This window comes from Esox lucius, chromosome 2 (assembly GCF_011004845.1).
Source record: "Esox lucius isolate fEsoLuc1 chromosome 2, fEsoLuc1.pri, whole genome shotgun sequence".
In the NCBI taxonomy this organism is placed as follows: Eukaryota; Metazoa; Chordata; class Actinopteri; order Esociformes; family Esocidae; genus Esox; species Esox lucius.
Window position 1 is genome coordinate 12,272,207 of NC_047570.1, and position 15,623 is coordinate 12,287,829.

Consider the following 15,623-nt stretch of genomic DNA (forward strand, 5'->3'; position numbering starts at 1 on the left):
ACAATGTGGTGTTGACTCTGTCAGGGGTATTCAACCCTGGACCTTGAAGCCAGTTCCACTTTTCATGCAACTGTCTAATCAGAGACTTACTTAGACCTGAGGCATCAATTAAGGATGAGGTAGAACATAAACCAGCATCCTCCAGACCTCGTAGGGTAAGATTTGAATAGCTCTGCTCTGTGTAATATTAAGGAGCTGGGAATTGCCATGGACCTCGCAATCCAATTTTATTACATTACTGTATCTGCCTCTACGTCATGTATTGATATCATTATGTATTGCCAGTGAATGTTGCCTTTTAATGGTCCAAACATCCGACCCAGGTTCTTTATAGCCCAAAACAAATACCTTTTTTTGATTCTTTAAATGATACATTTTAAATTAGTCTAGTTCATTGCGTTTTATGTTCAGCGTGCTCATAAAAATACAATAGGAACCTTAGTTTAACCCCTAGTAACCTCATCAAGACTCCACTGGTGTAAAACGTGTACTTGTCATTGCCCACACTGAGGCACAGTTTGGTTTCTGTTACCCAAAAGGAAATTGTGAGTCTTTACTTGATTCTTAAGGACATCATTTTTGCTTTCTTTCTGTTCCTTTTTTTCCTGAAGTTATAAAATCAAGTTGGCTTTTTTAAAGTAATCAGAAACATATCTGTTACGCAGTAAATTGACATACATGCTTTGAAATGTATGCAGAAGTAACTGAGGTATTTCAGACAGTATTTGACTAACTATAGATTACCATATGACTACTGCATAGGGAGAAGGAATCCCTGAGGCTACTTAGACATAGAACTCATCTCCCTATGAACTTTATTGAAAGCTACTAAGGTTTATGTTAGTTTTTTGGTGCAGGTACAGCCAATTAGCAAAACATTCATACTGTTATATTGTCAAATGACGTCATGCAAAACCTTTTGGCTTGGATGTTTTGGTTTGTTTCCCATCACATTAATTTAACACATGGTAGGTCAGTCCTGCATTGTAATGAAGCAAGCAATAGTTCTCAGGTCTAGATATATCAGAACACAACACAACTCTCCCACTGTATAGAGAATCTAACCCCCATAACAGCTCTGTATATATCAGAGGTGTCACTCTTAGAGCCTCAACGACTCACTGTCATGTGGGTTGATGGGAAGATTAGCTTGTCTTTGTTTACCTACTGAATTTGGGGCCACCAGAAACATACTAGATGTGCCTGGTTCTTCTGGTTAGAGCGGTTCTGCCTGTCCCCACCGGGGAAGCGTGATATGGCCTATTGTTGAGACAAAAAACTGTTGTCATGCTCCGCCTCGGCTTAGGTCAGCATTCTGGGGAACAGTGAAGTAGCTTGGTGTGCTTCCAACTTTGCCATCAAGTCTCCATCTAAGCTGGCCTTTGAAGGGTTGAAAGCCAAGAGTGATGAGCTCTTTTCCACTAGCCATACAGCAGTTTTTAAACAACTCTGACTTGGCCCTCTAAAGAAGGACCTCATTCTGTGTCATTGTCTTCTGTGTCATTGATAAAGAGCTCAACCTTGTTTATATATGCCTTCATCTGTCAGTGTTTCTTTGTCTCTAATGTTTTTTGGAACTATGTAATGGCACAAGTAAATCCATGGGTTAACCTGCTTTGGTCAGATGCCTGCGTGTTGATTCCATCCATGTAATCCCATGCAGGGCGTCGACCAACTCTTACACTGCCGTTTCCTGATACTTTTCAGTCTTCCAGTGACCCAAAATAGATGGGTCACGCATTTTAAGTAGCATAGACCATTTGAATTAGATGGGTCACACACATTTAAAGTAGCCTACGTCGCTTAAGTACGATTATCACCTTTAAAGTAGCCCACCTTGTGTAAATGAGATGGATCCCACACTTGTGTTTTTTAGCCTACTCAATTCAAAAGTCTAGACTAGGAAATTGTCACCATTGACAGTTTTGTTTTCACAACAGGGCACCTGACTGAAAACCTAGTCCCATTTTGAGACCATTTGTCTTGACAGTAGGAGTCCCCTTTCTGTATAGTTGTCGGTGTGATCTGCACATTTTGCCTGGCACCTCAATAAAAAGGGCCTATTCTTTTAGAGGGTGAAGTTCTGATTCGAAGGGTCAAGGTGTTCCTGTATTTAGTGTGTGCCTGGCCCATTAGGCCTAACTTCTTTGTTGTGGGTCTGCAACTGTGTGTTCAGCAAAGCTGCTGTCTTTCCTTTCCCCACAGACATTTCTGTTCCTGAATAAAACAAGCATTCTGTTTGTAGGACAGATTATCCATTTGTGGAGTAAGAAAACATCCTGTTGTCACAGTTAAAAATAAATTGTTAGCGTCATGTAGATATGCTTTTTATTTCCTGGACTTTCACTGTTGAGCTCATTACCAAACAGATTTTTGAAATGGCTTTGAGATATAGGACTAATTATAATAGGTTAGAGATATTGGGCTCATTGGGTAATAGGTTAGTATAACCTATGTCTTTTGTGACATAACATTCACATTTAGATGAATACATGGTGACTAACATTCACCTTTAGGGCTTGTTTATGCTTAATTTTCGGAGATATATCTAAGACGCTAGGTTATTTTGTCGTGTAAACTTGCAGATATCGATGGCTTGAGACGTCACCGTCCGAGGTAGCGTGCACCATTTCTTTTTTATATAGAGCCCCCCCAGAGTTTGGCAAGGCTGAAGACAATTCTGTCGTGACTGTATCAAATATCTGTGCAGTGTGCACACATTTCTAGTTCTTTTTATTTATTTATTTTTTATTGCTCTATTCTGCAAAACAAAATCAAAGTGAGCATAGTCATGGGCTTGTGCCACCAACTGAAAATCTTAGTGGCACCAGTGCCACCAGGGGAGAATGTTGGTCTGGAGCCCTGCCTATTCAGCTTTAGTAGAAAAGGTCTTTGTAATTAGAGGCTTGTATGTAGTTTGATAGCAGCCCTTTTCAAGTACTGAAGCAGGCTCATTACTGACTGGGGCCCGCTGTAAAGGTTTGGAAAAGCAACTCTAGCGTTTTTTTTTCCTCAGTCCTCTCACCATGCAGTGCCTGAAAACATGTTTAGACTGCTTCTGTGGTTCATGCTGTTTAAGTCTGAATAAAAGGAATGTGTCTGAATGGCAAATGCCTTTGAGAATGTGAGTGTATCAAGGGTTGGGGGACATTAGGCCTAAGTATTCACAGATGTTAGTGAAAGCTCATCAGCTCTGACTGGAAAATTATCCCTGGAAAGGGTTTCGCGACCGGAAGCATGTGCTGCCATGTTTCCTACTCCTATTAATGATGTTTGTGGCCTTTAGCTATCAACTGTTGAAAGCTACAGCGAGCAGGCTTGGAGATGTTCCTCTTAGATTAGACAATGGGTGTTGATGTGTCCCCTCCATGCCCACTAAAGGCCATTGCTTTTTGTTAATAAAGTTTGGAACAACCTTGTCACCAGTAATACATCGGTCAGGTTCTCACATTGACACGGAGCATAGCTCCGAAATCATCCAGCAGTTGCAAATGTAAAGTATTCTCAGAATGTGTCTCAAATATAAATCAGGACTGACATTGTGCCGGGGAGATGTTAACTCCCACGGACGCTGAAAATAATTGACGGGCATGCCTTCAAGTGGCAGCTGCACTTGTCCAGCAGCGAGTCGTCAGTGTGGTGACCTTGGCCGTGTTCCGTCACAGTGAAATGAACACCGGCCATTTTGTTACCCCTGTCACTTTGCCAAGTCAACCCCCACCCATAGAGAGATTTCAGACCGCCAACAGTTGACCCCTCCCTGCCTCTGGGGCAGCTGGGTAATGTCACAGTAGGCCCACCGCTATCAGCCACCTCAGAAGATGGATGGGGGTTAGACTGCATATGGGTTTCACCCTGGGGTGGGGTTGGGCCGGACCAAATGTACTTATCTGACCCGCTGCCATAGATACGTTGTTATCAGCGCCTGTTGATGTGGTCAGAAATGAGACCCATCTAAATTGGCTGCTTAAGTGAAAGCCATGATAGCTTAAGGAAAGTTGTCTGCTTGGGTTTTTGTTTGTTTGTGCTCAGCCATAGGCCTCACATTGTCCATTCCTCTCTCCTCACAGAAAAGCAAGGTCCGGAGCGGAAGCGCATTAAAAAGGAGCCCACTAACACCAGGAAGTCAGGCCTGGCATTTGGGGTGGGCATGCCAGGGATCCGAGCCGGTTACCCCCTCTCCGAGCGGCAGCAGGTGGCTCTCCTCATGCAGATGACGGCTGAAGAGTCAGTCAACAGTCCAGGTGCGTGTTTGTCATGGATGCCACGTCTGCTGCGGGTTCAGCGGGTGTTGTGGTGGAGGGGGTTCCGGGGCGCCTATCGTCCCAGCCGCACTGTTGTGCCATGCTTCATTAAAGACCAGACCACACCACCTGATTTAGGATTCAGTTATACACGATAACCCTCATCAATCCCTATTACTGCAATGAAATAGACCTTGGTTGTCTTAATCCACCGTTGTTGTCTTCTGGGTGTTTGTAGATTGGTTGTGTTTTGGGAACAGAATAATTTCCCGCAGGGCTGTGGTCTCTAAGGGAGTGATACTGCTGTCTTAGTCCTATGTCAAAACACAGAATATCCCGGGTTTTTGTTTATTTCAGATCTTAGATCTGCTCTCTGCTGTTAGCTTTGTTGGACAAATACATGGAGTTAAATATTTAGGAAATCCAAGCTTTAGTAGGCTGTCTATCCATTTTAGTGGTATCACTGGTCTTTATGGTGTGCCTCTGATGTGGGTCATGTGTCCTGTTGTTGTTCTGGGTTATTTGGTGTGTTACTAATGTGAAAAACAGCTGTACCTGAGTATGTGCCTTAAGGGAAGAACATAGTTTCAAATAGCATTCTGGAAAAGTCTCTGCAAACTCAATAATGTAAATGTGATTAAGCAAGGCTTTGGTTTATAATCCACTGAATGTGATAAAATGAGCTCAAGAAATTGGGTGTCACTGAGTTCTCCTACTGTAGCCTTGACCAAGATTGCCACCTACAGGCAATGGAGTGGTAACGGATTGTTGTTTTTCAGTTCCATGCACTGTTACATAATGGACCAGTAACATAGAGCCCTGTGCCCATTTGTCAAGTTTTTACTATGGAATTAAATCCTGCCAGTGTACACACATTAAAAATGAGCTGTGCTCCTGTTTTTTTAGACACAACACCAAAGCATCAGTCACAGTCAAGTCTGGGTCAGAAGGGAACGCCAAACTCTGCATCTAAAACCAAAGACAAAGTAAACAAGAGAAACGAGAGGGGCGAGACCCGGCTGCACCGCGCGGCCATCCGTGGAGAAGCGCGCCGCATCAAGGAGCTCATCAGTGAGGGAGCTGATGTGAATGTAAAAGACTTTGCAGGTGAGAGTCACCACCACTGCAGTCCAACGGTCATATTCTGCTTTTCCTCATCCTCCAGCACCTCCAGCTGTGATATTATCACACTTCTGTGTTATACATGTCCTTACTGCATCCTTATTACATGTATAATGTAATAACGCAATCTTAAACATTCAGAATGAAGTGTTGAAATTATTTTTCCAACTTACATTTGATGAGTGTGATTTTCTTTTTAACAAAAATGTTGTCTTATGTTTCTGCTTGACAGGCTGGACTGCATTGCATGAGGCATGTAACCGAGGCTACTACGATGTGGCCAAGCAGCTGCTGGCAGCCGGTGCAGAGGTCAACACCAAGGGCCTGGATGATGACACACCTCTACACGACGCATCCAACAACGGCCACTTCAAGGTATCATCAGTGTCTGTGCTCCAGTCGACGGGTATTGGCTGTGGTCAGCACTGACGTCATCAGACCTGGGGTGAAAAACACTTGGATTTAAGGATCTGCTAGAAAATCCGTGTTGCTTTGTTTTTGAGTATTTATCAAATACACCGCCCAGTACAAAAATATTTTGCTGTTTTAATAGTCATTTGTAATAACCAAACATGAAAGTTAAGAGCATTTAGTCATTTCTCTGGAACACTGTTTGAAAGCCTTTTAAGTATATTTTTACCAAATGTTTCAAACACCCTCATCTTCTTTGCTACAGCTCACTATATCTTACCTTATCTGAAAATAACCCGAAAAGAGCCAATTCCAAAGTTATTTCCCTCACAGGATCTCCTTAAAGGGGTCAGTCTACTGCAACCAACCACTGTCAGAAGGTAGACATCTTAAATGTAAAGGATTTGCTCAGTTCTGAATAGGGATAAAGAAAAGATTGACACTGGCTGTCACCTAGCTGTGCTTGTGCTAAACATCTCCCAACTTGCTCTGCCAGGTGCAATGGAAAGGGTTCCAAAGGAAATCCAATGAACAGTTGACATTCTTTTAAGCAGAAGAAGCCCTTCACAGGATTTCCTATACAGTGAGCCTTCAAATCCTGCAAAGTTGAACATTGATAACTTCATTACCCCATATTTTGCAACTATTATTGTTCCTCTGAAGTTCTGAAATAGCCGACAGTCACACATACCAATGCTGATTTACTGCTGAATTTCTGCATTTCCCAATGTCCTCTGCAACTGTGGAGCAACCTTTAAACATTGGACATGTATTGTTCAATGATCCTTGTTCAATACGATCTTACATTTTATTTAAAAAGATTATCTTCCATGACCTCGCTTTAATGAAATACCAGTGTTAATAAAGTGAAAGATGACATCAAAGTATTTTATTTGTCAAAAGCACCGAATAACATAGCGTCATGTAAGCAAACATTTATTTCAAATGAATGCTATTATAATCACAACTATTTGCTGATGCATTCAAATAAGTTAGAATACTTTTGAGGGAAAGAAACGCATCAAATACTCAAAAATATACATTTGAAATGACTGGTAATACATTATAAAAGTTTTCAAATTGTATTTTCAATTTCCAGTGATCTCCTGGAGAATGTAATTGCTTGTTATGCTGTCATAAAATGCTTGTTTTGATAGTAATTGACATATTTGATCTACACCTGGGTTAAAATAAAATGTTCAAATGTCTGCTTCTTCTGTGCTAATATTTTGATGTTTTTTTTTAGGTGGTCAAGTTGCTTTTACGGTATGGAGGGGACCCTCGACAAAGCAACAGAAGGGGTGAAACAGCGTTGAAGGTTGCAAACTCCCCCACGATGCTCAATCTTTTGCTAGGAAAAGGCACTTATACCTCTAGTGAGGAGAGCTCATCAGGTGTGTATTATAATAATGATGTAGGATTTATAAACACCTCCACCCTGCTGTGTGTTACGTTTTACTGTGTGTGCTTTTCCGTCAGTTTCTGGTTGAGACCTTTATGCTGTTATTTAACTTTGTGTCCTCTTTTATTTCCCCCAGAATCCTCGGAGGAAGAAGATGCCCCCTCGTTTGCCCCGTCCAGTTCTGTTGATGGCAATAACACAGACTCAGAGTTTGAGAAGGGCTTGAAGCTGAAAGGGAAGAAGGGGCTTGATCAGCCCCTATCCACAACAACCACACCCGTCAAGGACGAATATGAGTTTGACGAGGATGATGAGGAAGAGCGCGTCCCTCCGGTGGACGACAAGCACTTGCTCAAGAAGGAGTTCCGCAAGGATCCTCCCAGTGCCACTAAGGCTAGTGGATTAATTCCAACACCGAAAGGGGAGGTGGTCAAAACCTATTCCAAAAGCAACTCGCTCACACCAAAGAAGACTGTTCGTCGGATTCTCTCTGACAGCAATAGTTCAGATGAGGATGATAGAACGTTGTGTTTCACACCTACGCCCACACCACGGCAACCGGCGCAACCAACCAAGACCCGGGAATCTGCTACTCTGAGCTCTAAGCAGCAGAAAGAGAAAACTAAAGTTAAGAAGAAGAGGAAGAAGGAGACAAAAAATAATGTCAGCAAGGAGGTCAGATTTGGAAAAGTCAATGACAAATTCTGCACTTCAGACTCTGATTGTGGGGACATTGGTAGCGAGGATGATAAAGGCTCTATGAAGAGCTCGAACTGTATAAAGGACTCAACCATGAGCTTAAAAGAATCCTCTGCATTCAGTACTCACTCTGCATCCTCTTCCTCCTCGTCTCATGGGAGCATGAGTTCTCAGAAACTTACATCCTCACTGTTGGAGCATAATCCAAAACAGTGGAGGACAGACGGCTGGAAGACCGTTTCATCACCTGTATGGTCAGATGTTAGTTCCCTTTCTGACTCTGTTAGAACAAGGCTTTCTAGTGAGTCAGACTACTCTTCTGCTGATTCAAGTGTTGAGTCGGTAAAACAAGTGAAAAAGAAGGTACAGGATAACAGGAAGAAAAACAATGTGCATACCAATGCACTAGACAAAAAGAACTCTGACTTTCACAAGAACTCTAATACAGACAGTACGGTCTCCAAAACGGATAAAGATGGCAAGGTTTTGAAAAAGCATAAAGTAAAACACAAGCACAAAAACAAAGAGAAAGAGAAAGAAAAGGCTCCCAGTTTAGTGCTCAATCAAGACATGAATGAGAAATTTGTCAAAAGCTTCTCATTTGATTTTGATGATTCAAGGCAAAAGTCACTCATTGTTGACACGGAGTCCCTTAGTGAAAGCAAGGTCAAGCTGTCGAAACATGAAAAAGAGCATTCGAAAAAGGATGACAGGTTATCAAAGGCCAAATCTGAGGACAGAGACTGGTCTTCTGCAAAAGAAGTGCAAAGAACGGCTAAGGAGGAGAAGTCCAAGAAAACAAAAGAGTCCACTAAAGAGAAACCTAATAAGGAGGATAGGGAGAAGCCCTTGAAAATGGAAAAAGAAAGGAGCCTCAAGGAAAAGGAAAAGCCCAAGGAGGAGAAACAACAGAAGACTCATAAAGAGGAGAAGAAGAAAAAGACTAAGGACAAGTCTAAACCAGATAGGAAGGGCAGTGAGCAAAAAGAAGAAAAACATATTAAGGTTGATAAAGAGAAAAATACCAGGGAGGATAAGGAAAAATCGAAGAAAGAAAAGGTTCAGAAGGATGAGCCTGATTATGATGGCTATGATGTTAATAACCGTTTTTTAAACCTGGAAGACACAAAGCTTAGTGCCTCAGATGACCACCATGACCGATGGGCTTCGGACCTTTCTTCTGACTCTGACCTCTATGGAGATGACAGCTGGGATGCTCCTCCTGTGAAGGAGTACAAAGAATATAAAGCAAACAATACTGTAAAGTTAATTGTTGAGACAGAAAAGATAGAGAGCAGAGACCGGAGGAGGGAAAACAAAGTCAAAGACAAGAAATTAGATTATAATGACAAACGATCAGAGAAAGAACCTACCTCCAAGAAGAAAGAAAAAGATACTACAGAGAAAATCTGTGACAAGAAAAAGGATTTGATTGAAAAACAGAAATTGAACTCCAGCCACTCTGTAGAAAAGGAGAAGAAGCGAAAGGAGTCTGCAGATAATCTTAAAGAGAAGAAAGAGAAGGACTCCACAGACAGTGGTAGAGACAGGAAAGATTCCTACGAGTTCACTAAAGAAAGAAAGGACTTGAAAATCAAACAGGAGTCCATAAGAGAAGATTATGGGAGTGAAGCCTTCTTCAAAGAAATTGAAACTGTCAGCAAACCATCTGAAATTAGAGAGAGGAACCACTCTGGAAAAGAGAAAGATAGGAAGGTAGATGTTGTGGAAAAGAGAGAGAAGACCAAAACTGAAAAACACAAGGAAAAGCCTAAAGACCGGTCCATAGAACAGGATAAGGAGAAGACTGAGAAGATCTCAGCTGAGAAAACTTTGAAGGAAAAAGACACAGATAGAGGCACTAAAGACAAGAAGGAGGGGGCTAAAGACAAACATAAAGACACACACAGCAAAGAAAAAGAAAGGAAACTTTCTTCAGAACAAACTAAGGACAAGAAAGAAAAGGCTTCACAGGACAAACATGCTGACAGGGATAAAGATGTCTTTGAGGTAAAGAAAGAGGAGCGAAAACCGGACAAGGTCAAACCTGAGAAAACATGGTACAAGATTGCAGACATATTCACAGATGAAAGTGAGGATGAAGAAGACAACTATAACGGGGGTGTGGCCAAGTTAAGTGATTCCCTTGGGTTGTCAGATTCTCACCGGAAAGACTCAACACCTGACATGGATGAGCTTGATCACTTTCTGACAGAAAAACCCAGGAAATACCCTGCTGAAGCCAAACACACAATAGAGAAACAGAAAGAAAAAGACCACAAGAAGAAAGACAAAACCACATTTGATATGGGGAAAGAGAGGAAGGGCTCCTTAGAGAAACACAACAAAGATAAGAGAGAGAAGGATTCTGTGGATCTGAAACACAAGGAACGGAAAGACCGAATGTCTGTGGACTCAAACCAAGAGAAGAAAAACAAGCAGAAGCTGTTGGACAAGAGAGAACCTAGTGATGAAAAGGCCAAGGCTAAATATAAAGATAAAGAACATGTTAAGGACAGAAAGCTTTCAAAAGGGAGTGGGGAAAATGAAAAATCCCTCTTAGAGAAGCTGGAAGAAGAGGCCATGAATGAATACAAGGATGACTCCAATGACAAGAACAGTGAGTTATCCTCAGACAGCTTCACTGATCGGGGTCATGAGCCTGTGCTTAGCAGCTATGATTCCTCCAACATCAGCCTGCCAGACATTACTGAGGAGAGACGAGACTCGCTCTCCATATCTAACCCACAAGACAAGTTTAGAGAGAAAGAGCGGCATCGGCATTCATCTTCATCATCTTCCAAAAAGAGTCATGACAAGGAGAAGGAGAAAGTGAAGAAGGAGAAGGGGGACAAACGAGATAAGACTGAGGAAATTAGAGAGTCCTATGGACGCAGAGAAAGTCTGCCCTTCGAGAAGGAGCCCATGCCATTAGAAGCTGACCCTTACACATTTCCATTCGGGTCTAAGGGTGACGAAGATGATTTTGATAAGACATTGGAATTTGAGAAGGAGATGTCTAAAAAAGCTGACAAAGACAAAGTGAGTACAGTAATCAGTGATAAGATTAAGGACAAAAAGAAAAAAGAGAAACATAAAGTAAAAGAGGAAAAACCCAAGTACACAGATGGCTTTGGAACACTAAAACACTCCAAGGAAGATATCAAGTCTGGATTGAAAGAGAGTCCTCAAATGACAAATTTGAAAGACAGATCAAAAGAGGATAGTCCCAAATTTGATATGAAAAAAGAAAGAAACCGAGACATTTTGGACAAAGACAATAGGACAGACCATGTTAAGTCCAAGGGTAAAGAAGAAAATGAAAAAGTAATTCAAACTAAAGACACAATTCGAAAAGACAATCGTCCACGTGCAAAGCTTCTGGTTGATGGAGATCTCAGACTAACTAGCTTTGGTCAAATGTTAGGTTTAAAAGACCAAGAGATTGAAGAACGTCACAAGAAACATAAGGAGAGGATGAAGCAGATGGAGAAACTAAGACACAGATCTGGAGATCCTAAACTTAGGGATAAAACCAAGTCCACTGAAGATATGAAGAAAAATCGCAATGACCTATCATCTAAAAAATCTAATAGTTTAGAATCTGCATTGAAAGAGAAGAAGCTCAAAGATGTTGGTCTCCCAGCCCAAATTATGTCTCCGGAAAGGAAGTCACAACCCATTGACACTCCAAATTCTAAAGATTGGCTTGCAGGCCATCAGATGAAAGAGAACCTCCCTGCCTCACCAAGGCCGGATCAGAATAGGCCAACAGGTGTTCCCACCCCCACATCTGTCATCTCTTGTCCCAGCTATGAAGAAGTCATGCAGACGCCACGGACTCCATCCTGCAGTGCAGAGGATTACCCTGATATAATGTTTGATGGGTTAGATTGTCAGAACTCTTCCGCCATGACCATGTCTATGAATGCCTGCTCACCATCCTTCTTTGACAGGTACTCCAACTCATCACACACCTTCCAAGAGGGTACTTGTTTAACTCCAGCTAAGAATCTCCAGCTGCCCCTTGTCAGCCGATCATCTGCATCTGATGTTCGAAGACCCCTGGAAGATGAGTTCAAAGCTGAAGCTGGCAAATCTGTACGACACCAAAGTTTGCCAGAAGCTTCTGAGTTTGACTTGGCAGCCTCTCAGCCTCCAGAAGACAAGGCTGGATCAGTGGAGAGACTTGACTGCCTGTCTCCTCCTTACTTCTCACCTATTAGAATGATGTCTCCCAGGCTTGAACCGGCCCATACTGCACCAGATGGCGCAACCACAGCTATGGCTGGCACAGAGACCAGTGAACACCTTCCAGAGAGTGTGTTCGATAACTTCCTGATGAAGCCCTCAACGCCCGTCCACAGACCTGACCCACAGGAGCCGTGTCTGGACATTGCTGCTCCTCCAACCCCTGCACCCGCAGCTCTTCCACCCCTGGATATTGATGACCTTTCTGAGTCTCATCAAAGTGAGCCAAGTCTTGTTCCCTCTGACCCAGTCAGTGGCAGTGAGTATCTGCCTCCTGTTGTTGAGGAAGATGATGAGGAGGAGGAGGACGATGACGATGAGGAAGATGATGACGACGAAGAGGAGGAAGAGGAGGAGGAGGAAGAAGAAGAGGAGGAGGAGGAGGATGACGATGACGACGACGGCGGCGATGTTGAGGAGCCAATAGATCTTGATACTCACGTTGCTGAGGAGACTGAGCCGACAAGGGATGTCTGCTCATTCTCTCCAAGGATCGAAGAGCCTTTGAGGAAGAGCTGGGTTGAATCTCCAGACAGGAGTGTTGCAGATGTGCATCAGCTGACTCCCCCACATCCTCCCCCCAATCTGGTGGAAAACTCCAGTGATCATACCATAAGCTGGAACTCAGAGATGCTATTGAAATCTCCTCAAAGGACCTATGGGGAAATAGAGGCAGCTGTCTCCAAGATAACCAGCCCCTTCTCTCATTCAGACAGTGATTTGCAGCACATTACTGCCATACCTGGCCATCCATCAGTAACCCCTCCATATGCCGCTTACAGGCCATATGAACCTGACACTGATTATGATGAGCAGAAAGAGGCTGTGCAGGACATTCCAATTTCTCCAGCAAGACCTGAGATGACACCCATGGAATTGGAAACAAACTACTTGACAACCACCTCATCCTCCGCAAGATTAGAATCATTCTTCACAGACTGCAAGCCAAACTTGGAGGATAACCACCAGATGGACTCAGAGCCTCCTTGTGCTGTTCAAGACAACCGACAGGACTCCCATGGCTTTACGGCTGAGAGCCATATGCCTCCAACAGTAAGCCATGAGCCAGTGGTGCCCTGGGCAGACCCTTTCACAGCTACAGTAGACGAACTGGATCTTGGCCCTTTCTCCATACCCGACCTCCCTTCACTCTCCCTCCCGACCTCCATTCCAGACAAGGAAATGACAGTGCCAGATGTCAGAGATACAGAGCCAAATGGCCATAAGCATCCACCACAATTAAGACCTCCTGCTATGGAAACAATAGAGGACGAAGAGCTTATGGAGGTTGATCTGCCTATCCTGACCAAGCCCCTATGTCCTCCGGTGGTCCTGCCACACAATGATTCTTTGCAGGATTTGGTTGTGCCCTCACCAAAACACACTGTCCAGCCGGAGTTTGAGCCAGAACCTCAGAATGTCCCTGAAATTAACTTTGTAAAACCACAGGTCTTTGAAAACAGAGCCACATATGAGGATACTGATGAAAGTGATGGAAACATGATGTTCTCAGCTGATACAGGCAGTACTCAGCATCACAGGCAGGTGTCACTAACAGAGTCTTTTTCCGTTGCAATCACTCCATGTCTGGACTCCTTAACAACTGTTAAACCGGAACAAAGTGTCCAGATATCGGATCCCTTTGCTGGGCCAACTTGCAGTCCACTCCCTTCAGTCCCTCTGCCAGTTGCTGTTACAATATCTGGCACAGTCCACGTGTCGGAGGCTCTTGAGACAACGTCTAAGCTCACAGTCACCCTGACAACATTGCCAACTGACCTTCCCAAGAAGGTGGAGGAGATACCACAGAGAATGACCAGAAACAGGGCCCAGATGCTGGCGAAACAGGAGAACACCGCCATTCCCACCACCATAAAGAAGCAAAGTGGTAGAATAGTAGCGGAGAGTACAGCCACCGCCACACCTCCTGTCTGTGCGATGCACTCGCCTGCTCCTACTCCGGTCACCACAGGCGTAGCCGTAACCACAACCACCACCACGGTCCACGCCCCTACCTTTGTCCCTGTTGTTGTTCTTGAGAAAGAAAAGGAGCATGTCACCACGATCACCTCACCGGCCATCACCCCAGCTCACCTGCCTCCGCCGCCGGTAGCGGTCAGCAAAACTAAAGGACGGCCTGTGGATGAAGAGGACTCTCAGACCCAGCATCCACGCAAGAGGAAGTTCCCCAAATCAGGGCAACAACAGGTGCAGGTTCAGCTAGTCAACACGGCCATGCAGCAGACCAGGGAGATGATCCAACAGACACTGGCGGTCATTGTCAACGCCATCAAGCTGGACGACATCGAACCATACCACAGCGACCGCTCCAACCCCTACTTCGAGTACTTGCAAATAAGGAAAAAGATTGAGGAGAAGAGGAAGATATTGTGCTACATAACACCACAGGCCCCTCAATGCTATGCTGAGTATGTGACCTACACAGGCTCCTACCTGCTAGATGGAAAGCCTCTCAGCAAGCTGCACATCCCAGTGGTGAGTTCTTCCCCTCCTAAAGTTTACACATCCGTTGATTAATTGATGCTGTTGCTGTACAATAAACATTAAGGACCTGTACGTTGACACCTAAAACTACAATAACATGGAAAGTGTTTTGAACTGATGCGATTAGTTTCATAACTTCAAACATCATCGCCCTGGTTTTTCAGATTGCTCCACCTCCATCATTGTCGGAGCCCCTGAAGGAACTGTTCAGACAGCAGGAAGCAGTGAGAGGGAAGCTTAGACTGCAGCACAGCATTGAACGGGTAAGTGCAGAGGCTCTCTATCTACTTTCTATCTAACAGTCCGTCCATATCAATCTCATTTCTGAGATACTTTGAATGCCCTCTAAAGAATGTTCCAAGCTACTATGTAATGGAAATGCATTTAGTATTCGCCTTAAGAAATGCTAAGGTTCTTATGTGTAAGTAAGAAAATATTTTATGTGGATGTTAAAAAACACATTGTTTTGTTCAATGAGTACTGTGAAATTTCACATTCTGGAGTAAAGTTCAAAGTTCAGTCTGTCACCCCTCTCAATCTCATTGAATTGACTTCATATATCTTTCCTTCTAGGAAAAGCTTATTGTGTCATGTGAGCAAGAAGTACTGCGGGTCCATTGCAGAGCGGCAAGGACGATAGCCAATCAGGCTGTTCCATTCAGTGCCTGCACGATGTTATTGGACTCTGAGGTGTACAACATGCCAACCGAGAGTCAGGTGCGTCTGTGGGTGGCAAAAAAGGTGGGCAAAAAGTTACTAACAGGAGCTTTGACATGGGATTTGTTTAGTCAACTCTTCCAAATTCTCCTTATATTTTTTTATATATAATCTTAACTGAAATCTACGGCATGCTTTAACTATTACCATCTTTAAACCAGGGTGATGAGAACAAGTCTGTGAGAGATCGCTTCAATGCTCGGCAGTTCATTTCCTGGATCCAGGATGTGGATGACAAATATGACCGCATGAAGGTGACAACATGACTTCAA

The 15,623-nt window shown here is 43.5% G+C and overlaps 1 protein-coding gene across 7 annotated transcripts in view; it reads left to right on the forward strand.

The window, feature by feature from the left end:
• Positions 1-15,623, forward strand: part of ankrd11 (ankyrin repeat domain 11) — a 117,000-nt gene that overhangs the window by 99,523 nt on the left and 1,854 nt on the right. For 4 of the 7 annotated variants that reach the window (XM_010881554.4, XM_010881545.4, XM_013138329.4 and 1 more), the window contains 8 exons: positions 4,071-4,244; positions 5,151-5,351; positions 5,599-5,741; positions 7,024-7,171; positions 7,316-14,625; positions 14,799-14,897; positions 15,208-15,375; positions 15,513-15,605. In XM_010881554.4, the coding sequence (XP_010879856.1) occupies positions 4,071-4,244; positions 5,151-5,351; positions 5,599-5,741; positions 7,024-7,171; positions 7,316-14,625; positions 14,799-14,897; positions 15,208-15,375; positions 15,513-15,605 (8,336 nt within the window). Of the gene's footprint in view, positions 1-4,070; positions 4,245-5,150; positions 5,352-5,598; positions 5,812-7,023; positions 7,172-7,315; positions 14,626-14,798; positions 14,898-15,207; positions 15,376-15,510; positions 15,606-15,623 lie in introns of those variants that run through there. The other 3 variants (XM_010881562.4, XM_020053563.2, XM_020053574.3) reach the window with 3 other exon arrangements.